The sequence below is a fragment of the Vicugna pacos genome, chromosome 23 (genome assembly GCF_048564905.1).
Source record: "Vicugna pacos chromosome 23, VicPac4, whole genome shotgun sequence".
Taxonomy (NCBI): domain Eukaryota; kingdom Metazoa; phylum Chordata; class Mammalia; order Artiodactyla; family Camelidae; genus Vicugna; species Vicugna pacos.
This window is the reverse complement of record NC_133009.1, coordinates 35130113-35144457: the sequence shown is the minus strand read 5'-3', so window position 1 is coordinate 35144457 and position 14345 is coordinate 35130113. Positions and strand designations below refer to the sequence as shown.

At 48.2% G+C, this 14345-nt stretch overlaps 1 protein-coding gene across 4 annotated transcripts in view; it reads right to left on the bottom strand.

Moving 5' to 3' along the window:
• Window positions 1-147: 147 nt before the first annotated feature.
• Window positions 148-14345, bottom strand: part of CRB1 (crumbs cell polarity complex component 1) — a 131765-nt gene continuing 117567 nt past the window's right edge. For 2 of the 4 annotated variants that reach the window (XM_072948757.1, XM_072948759.1), the window contains one exon: window positions 148-923. In XM_072948757.1, coding sequence (XP_072804858.1) covers window positions 708-923 — 216 coding nt within the window. In that variant the 3' untranslated portion in view covers window positions 148-707. Of the gene's footprint in view, window positions 924-5589; window positions 7301-7322; window positions 9123-14345 lie in introns of those variants that run through there. The other 2 variants (XM_072948758.1, XM_072948761.1) reach the window with 2 other exon arrangements.

Sequence of the window (14345 nt, the reverse complement as noted above, 5' to 3'; positions counted from 1 at the left end):
ACCATAAGCAATACCTTACACAGAGCCATGACTTTATAAATAACGCTCGAGGTGAGTTAGTTAAAAGGTTCTTCACATGCTCCTAGAGGTTATTTTTGTCACATGTAGTGTCACAAAATGCACAAAATACTCACAGAGGAGAACCACCACGTTCCAACTTTTATTTGTGGACGCTGGCTCGCCCTTTAACCACAGGCCACGCCCATGTCTCTCTGGAATCCGTGACTGAGGGACGGTGGGTACATCGTTTCCTAGGTAGTAACCGCAACTTTTTGCTACATTATAGGAAGAGTGAGAAGTGTGCCTATTTTCCCCTGTTGTCTCTGTGTTAAAAAAAAAAAAATCTCAGTAGCCAGCTAATGGGCAAACTAAAAACGTGTCCCCAGGTTACAAAGTGTGAAGAGTCTAACTGACAGGCACTGGAGCTTTCTGCAGAAGACGCTGTCCCCCGGGAGGTGTTCTTGCTAATTAGGAGGCTGAAATTCCTGGCACAAAAAAACACTGTTCTGTGATTGGCTAATATAACACGATAAAACAGGGTGACCAGTTGAACCACGATGCACATGTTTGTGGTGGTCAGAGGAGCGCTTCCTGCAGATTCAGTGGTCCCAGTCGTACATGGATGTCTCCAGGTGTTTCAGAAAAACCCGTGGGTGCCATCATCCCGTTCATGGGTGCAGATCTCCTCCTCCAGAGACAGGATGCCTCTAAATCAGCCTCTCCGTCGCAGGGGGAGCCAGCACGCTCCACATCTCCACTCGAGAGCCGTCCTTTTCCTGACGGCTCGGGCTGTAGGACCCCTGGGTTGCCCGTTTGTTGGAGGCGATGATGGAAGCAACCACCGCCAGAGAGAGGACCACCACCAAGGCCAGCGTCACGGAACCGACGGCGGCGAAAACGTCCGCGAGCAAGTCATCTGCCAGCTGCAAGGACGGAGACAATTGTGATGTGAGTCACAGAGCAAAGGGGACCGTCCAGGACGAGGAGCTACCCCAGGGTGAAGGCCAAGCAGAGCACAGGTGACCCTCAATGCTGCAGAACGGCCAGGTGTGAAAGGAAGGGCAGTGTTCCTGTTCCCTAGCTCATGTGAACGTGACCACGTACCTAGCGTCTGAGGTCTGGGGTCAGACAGTGAGGCAGGAAACATCCACTCTGTTTCCCCTGTGTCTCGGTCTCGGTGACTGAGATCATTCGTGTGACCTCCAGACCAAAGGGAGAACCCACACGGATACTGGTAAAACAGTTCTGTGTCTATAGGGAACACGCTGTTCACCATCTCCTGCCTCCCTGCCGGAAGTTCTGATTTTGCATTGAAAGGATGGCTATTTTACAGCCTGTCTTGGGAAAGGAAGCAGATCAAATGAGTTGGGTCTCGTGGGGGACATGCTGGCACGCAGGGTGGGCCACCGTGTGCCGGTTTCCACGCCCATCCCTTTGATTTGGATTCATTGTGACAATTAAATGGTTGTAAAAGCACATGAGCTCGAGGTTGAGCCAAACCTCTAGAAACAGAAAACTGCGGGTAGATCCCCATGAGGAGGGCTGGGTCGTGGGCCTTAGACACAGGGGTGGGTTTAACGTGGATTCCAATGTGCTGGCCAAGCATGTTTTAGCCATGGGGAACATGAAACTGGTTTAGTTGCTCAGAAATATTTGATTTAGTTGCACAGAAATATTAAAGACGGGAAGCAGTTGCTTTTTGACTTTTTAACAGATTTTCAAAGAAACATCTCTGTCAGGGTAAGAAAAATCAGAAGGAAATTAGTTTACTTTCTTGTTCAGATGTCTCAATGACCCATCCCCCACGACCTAACCACACCAGTGGCATCTTTGCTTGCTTGCCATCCTGTGGAATTTTAAATACCTTGGTTCGCCTTGGTGGGTTTTTGTTGTTGACTGTGCTATGGTCTAAACCATCATGTAATTAATATAATCCTATCACACTGTATCTCTGCATAATTTTGTCCTGGCTGTGCTCATTATAAGCCTTGAACAAGTGTGGTTCATTAGTTTCTTCATTCATTCAACAATATTTACTGACCAGCTCCTATAAACATTTAAACGAGCTAGGAAATAGAAAGATAATCCAAAGTTTGAAACCTGGATCTCAGGTTGTGGGGATGGGAAAATCGAGGACACACACGTACACAAATAATCACACCACGCTATAAATGCGCGTTATGACGGCGCCATGGATGAACTGTGTTGGGCTGTAGCGGGACTCATATTGGAACGAGGCATGTGATTATTCTTTGAAGGATAAATGGGCATTCAAATATTTCAAGCGGGAAATTCTCCTTGGATGAAACAATCTGAAATAAAAAGAGCAAGAGTACACGAAAGTCCTTAGAATTTTGGGAAATGGTAAGAAATCCAGTGTGACTTAGAGTATTCTCCTTGAATGTGTGTGTGAATTGGGAAAGGATTTTTAAAAGTTGATAAGAGGTGGGACTATAAAGTAAATGAATCTCAACCAGAAATTTGAAAGACACAGGAAAATTCAGACTTGGTCCTGTGGTTGGTGGGAGCCCCTGAAGGGGTTAAGCCAGAGCGTGGTATGGTCGGGTCTGTGGTTTATTGCCTTGGCTCTGGTGACAGGGTGGCGGGTGGGCGAGACTGAAGGTGGGGCTGGAGGCAGAGAAAACAGGCGCTGACCTTATTTGAAGTCATGATGCGGTGACCTGGGTCTAACTTTACCAAGAGAGTGAGACTTGAAGGGGAAGGTGGTTGAGAGAGACTTGCGAGGTAGCACCACTCGGCACAGAGGAAAGATGAGAATGGTCACCATGGAGGTGACCGTGTGGATAGGACGCACACACAGACACAGGTCTGTGCAGGATGAGTTTGGGTTGGGGAAAGCTAGCACCAGGTGCCTGGTGTCAGGTGTGATGACATTCAGGTGGGCGGTGCTATCAGGTAGAAGAAATAACCACTCCCCGCGCTCCATTTTCACATTTCCATGAAAAGTTCTGGGTCACAACAGCTTTTCCAGTTACTGGAGAAAAGTTTATAACGCTTTCTAGAATCCAATACCTTTTCTAGAATAATTGGTTATCGCAACCAGCAGGCGAGTATTCCAGGCATCCTGTGTGGTACTGACATCCTTCATCAGAACAACAGCTTTGAGCTGGGAAGATGAGTGGGGCTGTAGACCTGACCTTGAAAGCACAAGGGTCTGGGACTCAGAGGGCAGATGGAATCCAACCCCCCGGTGTCAGCTAGGGACCTTAGATCTTGGAACCCTCTTGTTCCTAGATGCTGACGTCATCTTGATCTGCCCAGTGAACTGGGTCATCTTCCAGAGCACAGGCTGTTCTCCTGGATGAGTGAGGTGTGAGCATCCACACACATGGAGAAGAGAGAAGGCACTTGGTTTGCGTGTTGTCTGAACTTTTCTGGGCTCTTCTCATTCGGCCTGAGAATGACTCCCCAGGGGGCGCTAATCCCTCTGAGGCCCTCTCATCTGCTCCCCTGGTGCTGGAGATGGAGGGGACATCGTGCGTGAAGGTTGCTGAGTTCTCATTAGAACCCCACTCCTGGGTATGTATCCAGGGGAAACTCTAATTTGAAAAGATCCATGCACCCCAGTGTTCACAGCAGCACTATTTACAGTAGCAAAGGCATGGAAGCAACCTAAGTGTCCATCAACAGATGACTGGATAAAGAAGTTGTGGTATATAAGTACAATAGGATACTACTCAGCCATAAAAAAGAATGAAATAATGCCAATGCAACATGGATGGACCTAGAAATTATCACACTAAATGAAGTCAGACAGAAAAAGACAACTACCATATAATATCACTTACATGTGGAACCTAAAAAAATGATACCAATAAACTTATTTACAAAATAGACAGCCTCACAGATACAGAAGGATACCAGGGCGGAAAGGGGGCATTAGGAGGGATAAATTGGGAGTTTGAGATTAGCAGATACACACTACTGTACATAAAATAGATAAACAGCAAGGACCTACTATATAGCACAGGGAAGTATATTCAATATCTTATAATAGCCTATAATGAAAAAGAATATGAAAAGGAATATATATATATATATATACACATATACACAGCTGAATCACTACACTGTGCACCAGAAATTAACACATGACAAACTGACTATACTTCAATAAAAAAATTGTTTTAAAGGAACTGCAGACCTGGCAGAAACAGGGCCAATTTCCTTCATGTGTCTGGGGACCTGGAGAGCCTGGGCTCTTGTCTCTGGAGGTGTCACTACTCTCAGCACCGCGGGGACCATGGAAGACCCAGCTCCAGGCCTGAGATGCCGCCCCCTCTGCCGCCCCAGCCGTGTGTGAGCAGGGGAGGCTCAGCCTGTCCCCCAGGGTCCTGGGTTTGACCCGTGGCTCTGCACATGCCCCCTGGGTGACAACAACAGGATCTTTTCTCTCCAGAGACTCAGGTTCATCACCTGTACAGCGGGATCCCAGCATCTGCTTCCCAGGATGGGAGGCAGCAGACACAGTGGATGCAAAGGCCAGAGAGAATGTCCCAGGGTAAGCGCTCCGCCCGCGAGTCATAGAGCCGCCGCCGTGAAGATGCCATGTGCCACTTCCCTGATGCTGCTGGCGCCTGAAGGATGAACCAGAACCGTCCCCCCACCCCCCCCCCCCGATGCCTGGTGACATGCCGGCGGGAGCCAACCTACAAACCGAATATGGCGACTCCAAGCTTCGGCTGAGATGTTTGATGCCACGGCTCGCCTGACTCCATCCAACAGGGCCCGCCCTCCAGCGGGGTGAGTCGGGCTTTGCAGTCGCCTCTGGAGGGCCCTTTGGTTCTGAATCCCCATGGCTGAAGGCCCTCTTGGGCGCTGCTATTCTCAGCCAGGCTTCAAATGCACAGCCCAGGACGGAGCATCTCATAGTGCATGCGGCTGTGACTCAGGCACAGAGAGGGGCCGACTGCGGCCGTCCTGAGAACAGCGTGAGTTTAAGGCCAGGGCTGTTCCAAGGCTGTGCTTCTGAATCTCCTTCTCCTGAAAACATTTCCTCCCAATTCATGAAAATTTCATGTAAAATTGCCTTTAATAGCTTATGTAGCAATCTGCGTTGTTTTGTTAGTATCTTGTTTAAATGTAATTTTTATACATGATTCAGTTAAGCTGTGATGACTTTGAACTCTCTATCTGCAGAATAAAATAAATAGACACTTCATTTTTTTTTTTTTTTGCATAGAGGAGTCGTCCTGAGACAGACTGGCTGTGGCTTGTGTGTGACCCAGGGCCAGGGGCGCGCCGGTATTCCGGTATTTTTGTTTTGAACCGTCTTACCTGAGACTATGCTGGAACGTGCTTTTTTGTTTTTGCTTTTTTAATAGGGGTTTGGGGTATTTTTTGTTGTTTCCTTTTTTTCCAGTTTATTGAAATACGATTGACAACATTGCACGTGCGGGTTGTACAGCATGAAGATGTCTTTCAGCTATCTGAACTGTTAATTTAAGACACGTAGACGCCGTGAATGATGATCACAATCAGGTTAATTAACGAGCCCATCACCTCACAGAGTTACTATCTGTGTGTGTGTGTGTCTATGTGTAACACGCACATCGTGTCACACAAGTAGCCATGTTAAAAGCATTATGTACTTACTATTGTGAGCTTTAGTGATTAATGAAAAGACACTTGAAAGATGTGTTTCTACAAGGCCGGTTTTAATATTTACCTTCTATCTGTGTATCTAAAGCAAAGTGAGGACATTGCTAACTCTCATCCTTCAAGTTAAAAAAAGGAGAGAGAGAGAGAGCCAGAGCTGACCTTGTGAATTCCTCCTGCAACAAGCAGATCTTCAGTCCGGCGGAGGGTAAAAACCTCCCACACAGACCTGGGTCCTTGAACTGTATCTTATCAGCGACTTGCTAGAAACAGCCGTTTCCATAGTGATCCTGGACATGAGCCGGAGCTCTGTTTTTAACATGAATACTCCTGCAGCAGCCGATTTTCAACTGTAAATACACTGTCCACTTTACAGAAATAGGGGGGGTGATGGGGACTGAGACGCCCAAAGGGGGGCCTTGGGCAGGGCCCTGGCACCAGCAGGGGGCCATCTATTAGACACTCCTCTCACTGAGCCCATTTTGATCTTGGAAAACCTGGGGGGACAGTTGTGCTCCCCTTTTTTTCTCCCCTGCTCTTTCTCTCTGCATTCCAGAAACCGGTGGTCGCCAACTAAAGACTCGGAGTGTGTCGCTCATCCGGCACTGGGAGCGGCTCGCACTGGTGTTTGTCCATCGATGCCCTTCACATCCCTTTGCACTTGGAGCTGCTCAGAACCAAGACCCCGCCCTTCTGCACGCTGTCTCTCTCGTTCATTCTCACAGCCACAAGCCTGGTTAAGACACTAACTGTCTTTTACGTGAGTCGTTAACTGTCCTCTGGCCACTCTTTCTTACCCTAGAATCTACCCCATCCAGCCAGCTCTAGAGGGAAAAAAATGAGCTTGCTAACCTGGCTTGGAAGCCCATGGACACTAACCATAACCATCTGAATCATATCAGACCTAAAATGCTAAGTTTTAAGCCCAAACTCTTTATGAATCGCCCCTCTTTGTTTGTCAAGGTCATCACAAGCTGGGACCTAGCACAGACCTGCACTCCAGCAAAGGGACTCTCTCCACCGGCCCTTCTGGAATAGGAGCCCTGCCCTCCTGCCAACGCCGCCTCTCCAGGCTGCATCACGCCGTTTCTGCAGTCCGTTCCCCTTTCAGAGCACGCCCAGGCCGAGCCGCTCTCTGCACAGCCACCCAGGGAAGCCCACGGGACTCCGCTGCCAGCATCCTGCATGGCGATGCCCCAGGCTCAGCACGCGTTTGAGAGGAGCTGGAACCCGGCAGCCGGGCGCGACCTGTCCCGTGCGCTTGCACCTCTGCTGTGGCTCATAACGGCATGAGGACACGCTCTCCCCTCCCCTCGGGACTGTACGGAGTGTGGACCTGTGTCCCCTGCAACATTCCAGCATGATAAAGTGCAGGGCTTGGCACGAAGCGGCCGATCAGGTGTTACTGCCCCATCCTCTTGTAATGCTCATCCCTCTGTTCAATGCACTCACTCAGCTCTTTTCGGTCGTAGGAAGACTCCTGCGCAGCCCAGAAGTTCACTAGTGGTGACAGTCACCGACCCACTCAAGACGTTTTTGCTGGATGCCTCCAGTGGACCGGGTCCTGGACGTCGGGAATCCCAAGGCAGGGCCAACAGTCATCTTTAAAGAGTTTGCGGTGGCGTGGTGGTGCCTGGGGCTGCGCGGCGACACAATGACCGTGGCTCAGGAGAGGGTTGTTCTGTTAGAGGCAAGTGCGAAGGAAAGAAAAACAGGAGAGACGTGGACTTCATGACATCCTGCGATTTTCTCACAGAAAGCTGCTGGGGGAATGAGGGAAGGAAAGGGGTCGGAGGCGGAAGGAAGGAACGTGACCCAGCGGTAGGGGGACCAGGAAGCGTGACCGGGTGTTTCCTGCTGGCCTGGGAGGTTCACGGGGGCACGTGCTCCGCAGAGTCACAGCTGGAGGGGACGCAGCCGCTAACCTGCCAGGAAACCTGGGCAGGTGACCCGCCAGGATCCCATTCCGGGAAGTTCACCTCCTCTCCCTTGGGGAAGCGGGGCCCAGCCTCGCACAAGCGATCCCGCGTGTGTCCTCTGCTGGGTCTTTCCTGTACACGTGACCCGCACCCCTCATTAGACATCCAGCCCCGATTAGAAGCGTCTCAGCTTCGTGTGCCCAGAGTCCTCGGCTCTCCTGGGCTTTGCAGGCCACAGAAAGACTGGAATTCCCTTACTGCTCATCTTTGCCGTAGTCTAAAGACGTTAGAAGGTGATTGATAAGTACGTCAATGGCTTTTATACATAATGTTAAAAACAAGAGAATATTCAGCAAACAAGTCAAAAAGAAGGGGAACCTCTGAGGTTAAATGATTCTAAAGTGACTTGATACTAGAATGGTATCAACATGACAACTAACAACTACATGCAGTGGATTGTATCCTGGATCAAAAAAAAAAAATCTAAAGGACAATATTGGGACAGAGGAATCTGAACGTGGATGGTCTGTGAGATGATCAGTTTCCTGAATGTCATCCCGGTACTGTGGCTGCAGGAGGAAGTCCAGTCCTGGGAGACACTGGCTGAAATACTTAGTGGTAAAGCGTTAAAATGTCTGCAACCCACTTTCTAAAGACAGAGCAAAAAAAGTATGTATGCAGAGGTGTGCAAAGGTAGAAAAATGTTTTAAAAAATTGGTGAAGCTGGATGAAGGGTAAACACGTGGTCACTGGACTATTTATTTTCTGATTTTCTTTCACTTTCATTTTCCCCACCAGAAGTTGGAAAAGTAATATTTTAAAAAATGATGATTACAGTGAACATAATTCCTCTGAATCCCCAATTTGCAGCTCTTGCTTCTTTCACTGCGTTTGTTCCTCTGCTGCGGCAGAGCTTGCTGATCTCTCTCTTCTGTACTTTTATTGCCCAGTAAATCTCATTTCCACTGATGGCTTTATCTCCCCTGCGAGACACTAAGACGTTCACGGATCGCATCACACGCCAGTTTCCTCATATATTTGGCCCTCGTCCTCCTGCCAGAGCCCAGCGCCAGACACGCAGTGGGCGTTCACGGACTTTCTCACGATCTCTTGGCATCACCCTTCTCGACCTAAACACCGCATCTTGCCTCTTTTCTCGCTCGGATTTTTGCCTTCTTACCACCTTTCTTCAGTTGGTGAAAAGCTACCAGGCATTCATTCTCACATTAGGCAGGAAAAGGAACACCGAATCCCCAGCATCCTCGTGGCTTATGGCACGTCCTCTGGCAAAGGCAATCTCGTCTGTGTCATCGTATTTATTGCCCCCAAATCAGAACCAGTTGCCAGAGTAATGAAAGTCTATTGGTTTGTGTCGACTTAATCCATGTCAGGGAGGGGCTGTAGGGGCATATGAGGATAATTTGACCAGCAAAAGGAAAGCCATAAAAATGATCAAAAAGCCAACAGATATACTGAGAACACCAAGTTATTTTACCGAGGATTTATGGCCGACTTATCAGAAAACTATTTGGTCCAAGTCTACATTCAAGTATGTCCCTCAGTAATTCAGCAAAGATTCCGCCTCTGAAAAAAAAAGAAAAAGAAAATTGCCTCTATAATGAGATACCCGAGTAACCCCTGAATTGCAGCACATGGAGTTTAATTTTCAGCAGTTGAGAGACTGCAGTAAATCCAGCTTTTGGATAACTTGTTTCCCTTACTCCCTAGACCTGCAGAAAATGAGCAGAGCTCCAAGGCCAAGTGCGCCGTCCCTTCTGACGTCCCCGCAGAACCTGCAGACTGTTGTCAGTCAGAGCGGGCTCCCGTGTCCGGCCTCGCCGGTGGCAGCAGGGCCAGCCCTCCCGGGCCCCCGCAGCAGATAGCGTGAGTCCCGGGCTCTGCCCCGCGCTGCCAGCTGCGCCCCGGGCCCAACGCTGGAGGCTGCCTTTTACGGACCGCAGCCCAGTGAGCTTCCCCTCACCTGGGGGAGGAAGTGCGGCGTCAAGTCTCTCACGGGCGATGAATCACTCTGCCTCTGACAGCTTGTCCCCGAAGTCACAGAAGTGTCTACACAATCTATTGTGCCATTTACTCTCTTATTTTAAAAAGCAAACGTCGAAATAAAAACCTTTGCTTCCAGCGTTTCATTGATAAATGTCTCTACCCTGTCCTTCCTCTTAAATAATCTCAGAAGTAGCTACTTCTGTGGTCGCTGTCAATTTATATCAAATTATCAGAATTCTGGTTTAAAGTCCACCTCGTGGAAGATGAGAGAGGCACGGAGTGCTTTCGTGGGAATCCCCGCCACACGGCCTTCTCTTAAGATCATCTGAATAAACAAGGACCTACCGGACAGCACAGGGAACTCTATTCAACACCTTGTGACAGCCCAGAATGAAAGAGAATATGAAAAGGAATATATGTCTGTACAGCTGAATCACTGTGCTGTGCACCAGAAACCAACACAGCGCTGTAACTCGACTATACTTCAGTTAAAAAAAAAATCGTTTGAGCCTTGGCTCATCCAGACAGAAAAGGACGAGCCTGCCACACTGAGACTGGCCAGATCCTTAGTGAACACGACGAAAATCGATGAGCTTGTTGCCACAAAACAGCAGGGTACCTTACAAGCAGCGAAGATAGAAACCTTCATATTGCAAAGATTTATTAAAATAGCATTTATTGGGGGAGGGCACAGCTCAGCGGTGGAGCACATGCCTAGCAGGCACGAGGTCCTCAGTTCCATCCCCAGCACCTCCAGTAAAATAAATAAGTAAAATAAAACGAATTACCTCCCTCCAAAAAATTAAATTAAAAACAGTGTTTTAATAAAATAAAATAGCATTTAGTTTGGGAACTAAAGATTTCTTTTCAGAAGTCAAGCTTCCAAATTCCAAATAAGCCACTTGGTAAAACCCTATAAGTTTTACTGTTGGCAGGATTAAAGCAAAACAAGACAAAACACAAAAAAAACTATTCGACGTTGCTAACAGTCCCCCTAATGCCCCCAGATGCAGCTGGGGAGACGGATATGTTTACACCGGAATTGAGGATTGCACAGCAATCCTTCTTGGGGAGAAAAAAATAAAGTCTAGCAGCATTTAGCTACTAGCTTAAAAACACTGCTGAGCCACACTTGCCCTACGTCGATGTGCACATTCAGCCCAGAAGTCAACGGTCTGTCATAAAGCTAGATCCCAGCGCAGCCGCGATGGCTGTTCCTCACTCTGGGATCTCTAAGTGTGCGTGCACGGTGAGTACAATATTCAAAGTGTCTGCCTCAGCTTTTGGAACGACAGTTTAGGGGGTCCTGGCCGAGAGGTTCTGTCCCTTCTCTACAAGGGCTCCAAGGACGAGAAGATCAGTGACTGTTCTGATAAGACGGGGACCAGATTCTCTGCTTCCTGCCCAGGTCAGAGACATTTTTAAAAAGGAATGAGGTAGCCCAGCTACCATGTTTGGTGACATTTTAGTTCTGTAACGGGCCCCTAATATTCCAAAAGGTAAGGCTTCCTCTGGCTTGTCTTTGCTGATTGCTGCATTCTGTGTCATACTGAAATTTTCATTATTTACATTCTTTTTCTTCCCCCTGAATCTTGGAGTCATTGCCTATAGACTATTCCCCTTCCAAACTTAAATCACCTGAAACATATGGAAATGCTGTTTCCCAAACCCCCAAGGAGACTGAGAACTGAGAATTCAAACTAGACACTAAGCCCCTTCAGTCTTGTTGCTGCTTTTTCCCCACAGCCCCAGAACAACACTCCTCCCCGCGTTTTAAAAGAGATTTCCCTTGGGTCTGGGACTTTCCTATTCCATCACCAGGTAGGTGACGCGTCCTCAGGGATGCGGCTGTGCTGAGAGCCTCAGGAGGAAGACTAGGGTTAGTCGCCTGGCTTGCAAAATCCTCCCCAGTTCTGTTCATGAGGATGGCGGCCAATTCTCCAAACGTGCTGTGCGCTCCTGTCCTTTCCAGAGTCTCCCTGCTCGCATGGCACAGATTAAACACACGGCCTCCGAGCTCTCGGGGTTGGGAGGAGAAGCGTTCACGTCCCGCTGACAGCCCGGGGTGTAGGAGGAAGCCGTCTGCTAGGGGTTCACACCAGGAGTGGCTACAACTCCGAGCAGAGGAAGTCACAGCGCAGCTCACCTCAGTCCAAGCGCCCTCTCTGTGTGGCGATCCGAGGAGACAGCACCTCCACGGTAAGAGGCATTTTTACTCCTAGAGGCTCTTGGAGGTGGGTCCTCTACCCAATGGTTGCATTGTTCTCTTTTACTAAAATTGCTTTGCTACCATTTTTAGGGCTCTTCTCCTAGCCTCGGGAACCTGGAATAAATCTACTATTTCTACGACAAAGGTGACAACTGGGTCTTTGAGTGTTTGTGCATTCCACCAGGCAATTAACCCTTTTGACATCTGGTCCATTTTCTACAGTGACATTACCTGTAAAATACTTTGCAACTAAAAGGTGGTACGTAGGGGAAGAAGCAGAAGTCATTAAAACCTGGAGATTTAATAGGTTCCTGGCGTTTACATGCCTCCTCATCTTAATCTTCACAATAACGACACAGGGGTTATGGTCCTTACCGAAAAGGCACCTCAAGCAATTTGTCCCAAGTAACAACCGGTGAGCAGCAGGTCTGGGACCCGGAGCGTCAGCGTTGGTTCAGTTCTGCACAGATGCACCCTAGGAAGAGCGCTAACAGCTGTAACCCCAAACCTACCCTGAATTTAAACCACAGTACCCTCATTTGACATATTTACACACCGAGAGCTGAGTAATAATGGTTATTTTATATTTCAGCTCTCGCCGATGTAACCAGCCAGGATTCCTGATATCAGTGTTCGCTTAATTTTTTTAGAACTATGCGTGTCAGGTTGGAATCAGCTTCCACAGAGCAGGTTGACGGGTGGAAGGATTTTGTTTGTGACTTCTAGGCAGGTGCCCAGCACGCAATGGGTGTCTGAGAAGTCAGCTGTATCTGGAAACAGTGCCTGTATAGATGCTGAAAAATCCAGCGGGAGAACAAAGGAAAGGACCCATCTTTCACAGCTTCCAGTCCTACGCTTTACACCCCAGCGTGCCTCTCGAGAAATAAAGCAAGGAAACAGTGCAGAAAGCCTCCCGGGGTTGTTGTCTGTATAAAACAGCCATGTGCTACCCCCCCGCCCCGTTTTAACACAACGTTATCAGGCGATGATTAAGAAGGTAGCCGTCTCCTGCTTCACGGGGTCAGAAAACAAGGTATCAAGCCAGCAACTCCCTTCCTACGTGCAGCACTTAGATTGCAGCCATGTGCGGCTTCCAGCTGTAAATAGCAACGGCGAAGCGAAGAGAGAGCTCGTCCCTGGCTCTGGGCTGCCTGAGCTCAGCAGATTGCGTGACACCCCGGCCTGATTTGCTGAGATGTAGGTAACTACACTTCCTGTTAACAAGTTTCCGTGTGTTTTTCACTCCGTCAGCAGGTTCTTGAGTCCATGCCTAGATTAGGTTTGACTAACGTCAGCACAATTTGACTTTGATGGAAAGTTTGAAGTTTATAATTAAACATGGTACATCCTTTTGTTAATTTCCAAGCTCCAAAGGAGGTAATCCCTTTGGCTACCAGAGCATTTATACCTGGTTCCCTGAAACACATTGCTTCCTTTGCCTCTGACTGAACGAAGTCCATGTTTTTAGGACACTGGGGAACACTTGGGGGCAAACTCAGGTGGCCTTCCACACTTCACCCATCGCCAAAGGACGTAAGGTTTCCACAAGCTTGGGAGAAGGACAGAGTTGTTTTTATATTCCTTTTGAGACACTAAGGTTCAAAACTATTATATCGGAGTTCCTATTTTCTTGTAGAAGTTAAAAAAAATGGCCTCAACATTGTTTACGTGAAAACACGCACACATATTTTACAAGATACAAAGTATGTAAGTATGACTTGTAGTTTCTGCATTCCATAAACACCAGATGATAACGATGGTGATAAGTGGTCCGTAAAATGCACTGAAGCCGTCCCACTGAAATGACACACTACTACTCATAAAAAGTCTGATGCAGGCAGGACAGCCTACACCACCGCAAAGTCAAGGAAGACAGCATGACGTGTGAACAAGATGCTATAAAGCCTGCCTGTTGTTTTTAGGAGAAGGTACTTTTAATTTCTGTAGCAAAAATTCTAATTGGCAAATTCTTGGCCGTGGACGCCGGGAGTTCATTGCACGCTGTGCTTCTGTCCTGATGTATGATTCTGAGACCTGTGCCCTTCTGTGTTCAGAAAGCTGCGTCCACACAGACTACACCCTCTTTTTTCTCTTCTGTCACCTTCAGAGTTCCTGACATATTGTAGGTGCTCCAATTCCTTTGGATGGAATTGACAAATCGGATAGCGCTATGAAACAAATCGCAGAAACAGACGACGTAAATGCCCCGCGCGCCTGACCTGCCCAGGGGATACCGGGTTCACCTGGCAGGTGGAGAGGAGGGCCTCGGAGCTCTGCACATGCAGGCCCACCTGGACCTCGCTGTGAACTCAGATTGCTCAGCAGGAGCTTGTCGTGAGGAGGGCAGCCTGCGACCACCGGAATGAGCACATCAGCGAACACATCCTTCAAAGGGAACTGGACCAAGGATGGTGTCCTGGACATAATCCGCTTTAGCTAACAGCTCTACGTGAGTTAATATGCGGGACACAGCCTACTCTTTCCTCCCGGAATATTTTATTTGAACAGGTAGCCACTCAACTGCTTGGCCCTTTATTTATTTATTTTTTTAGTTTTTAATTTTTTTAATTTTTTAAATTTTTTTGAATTTTTGA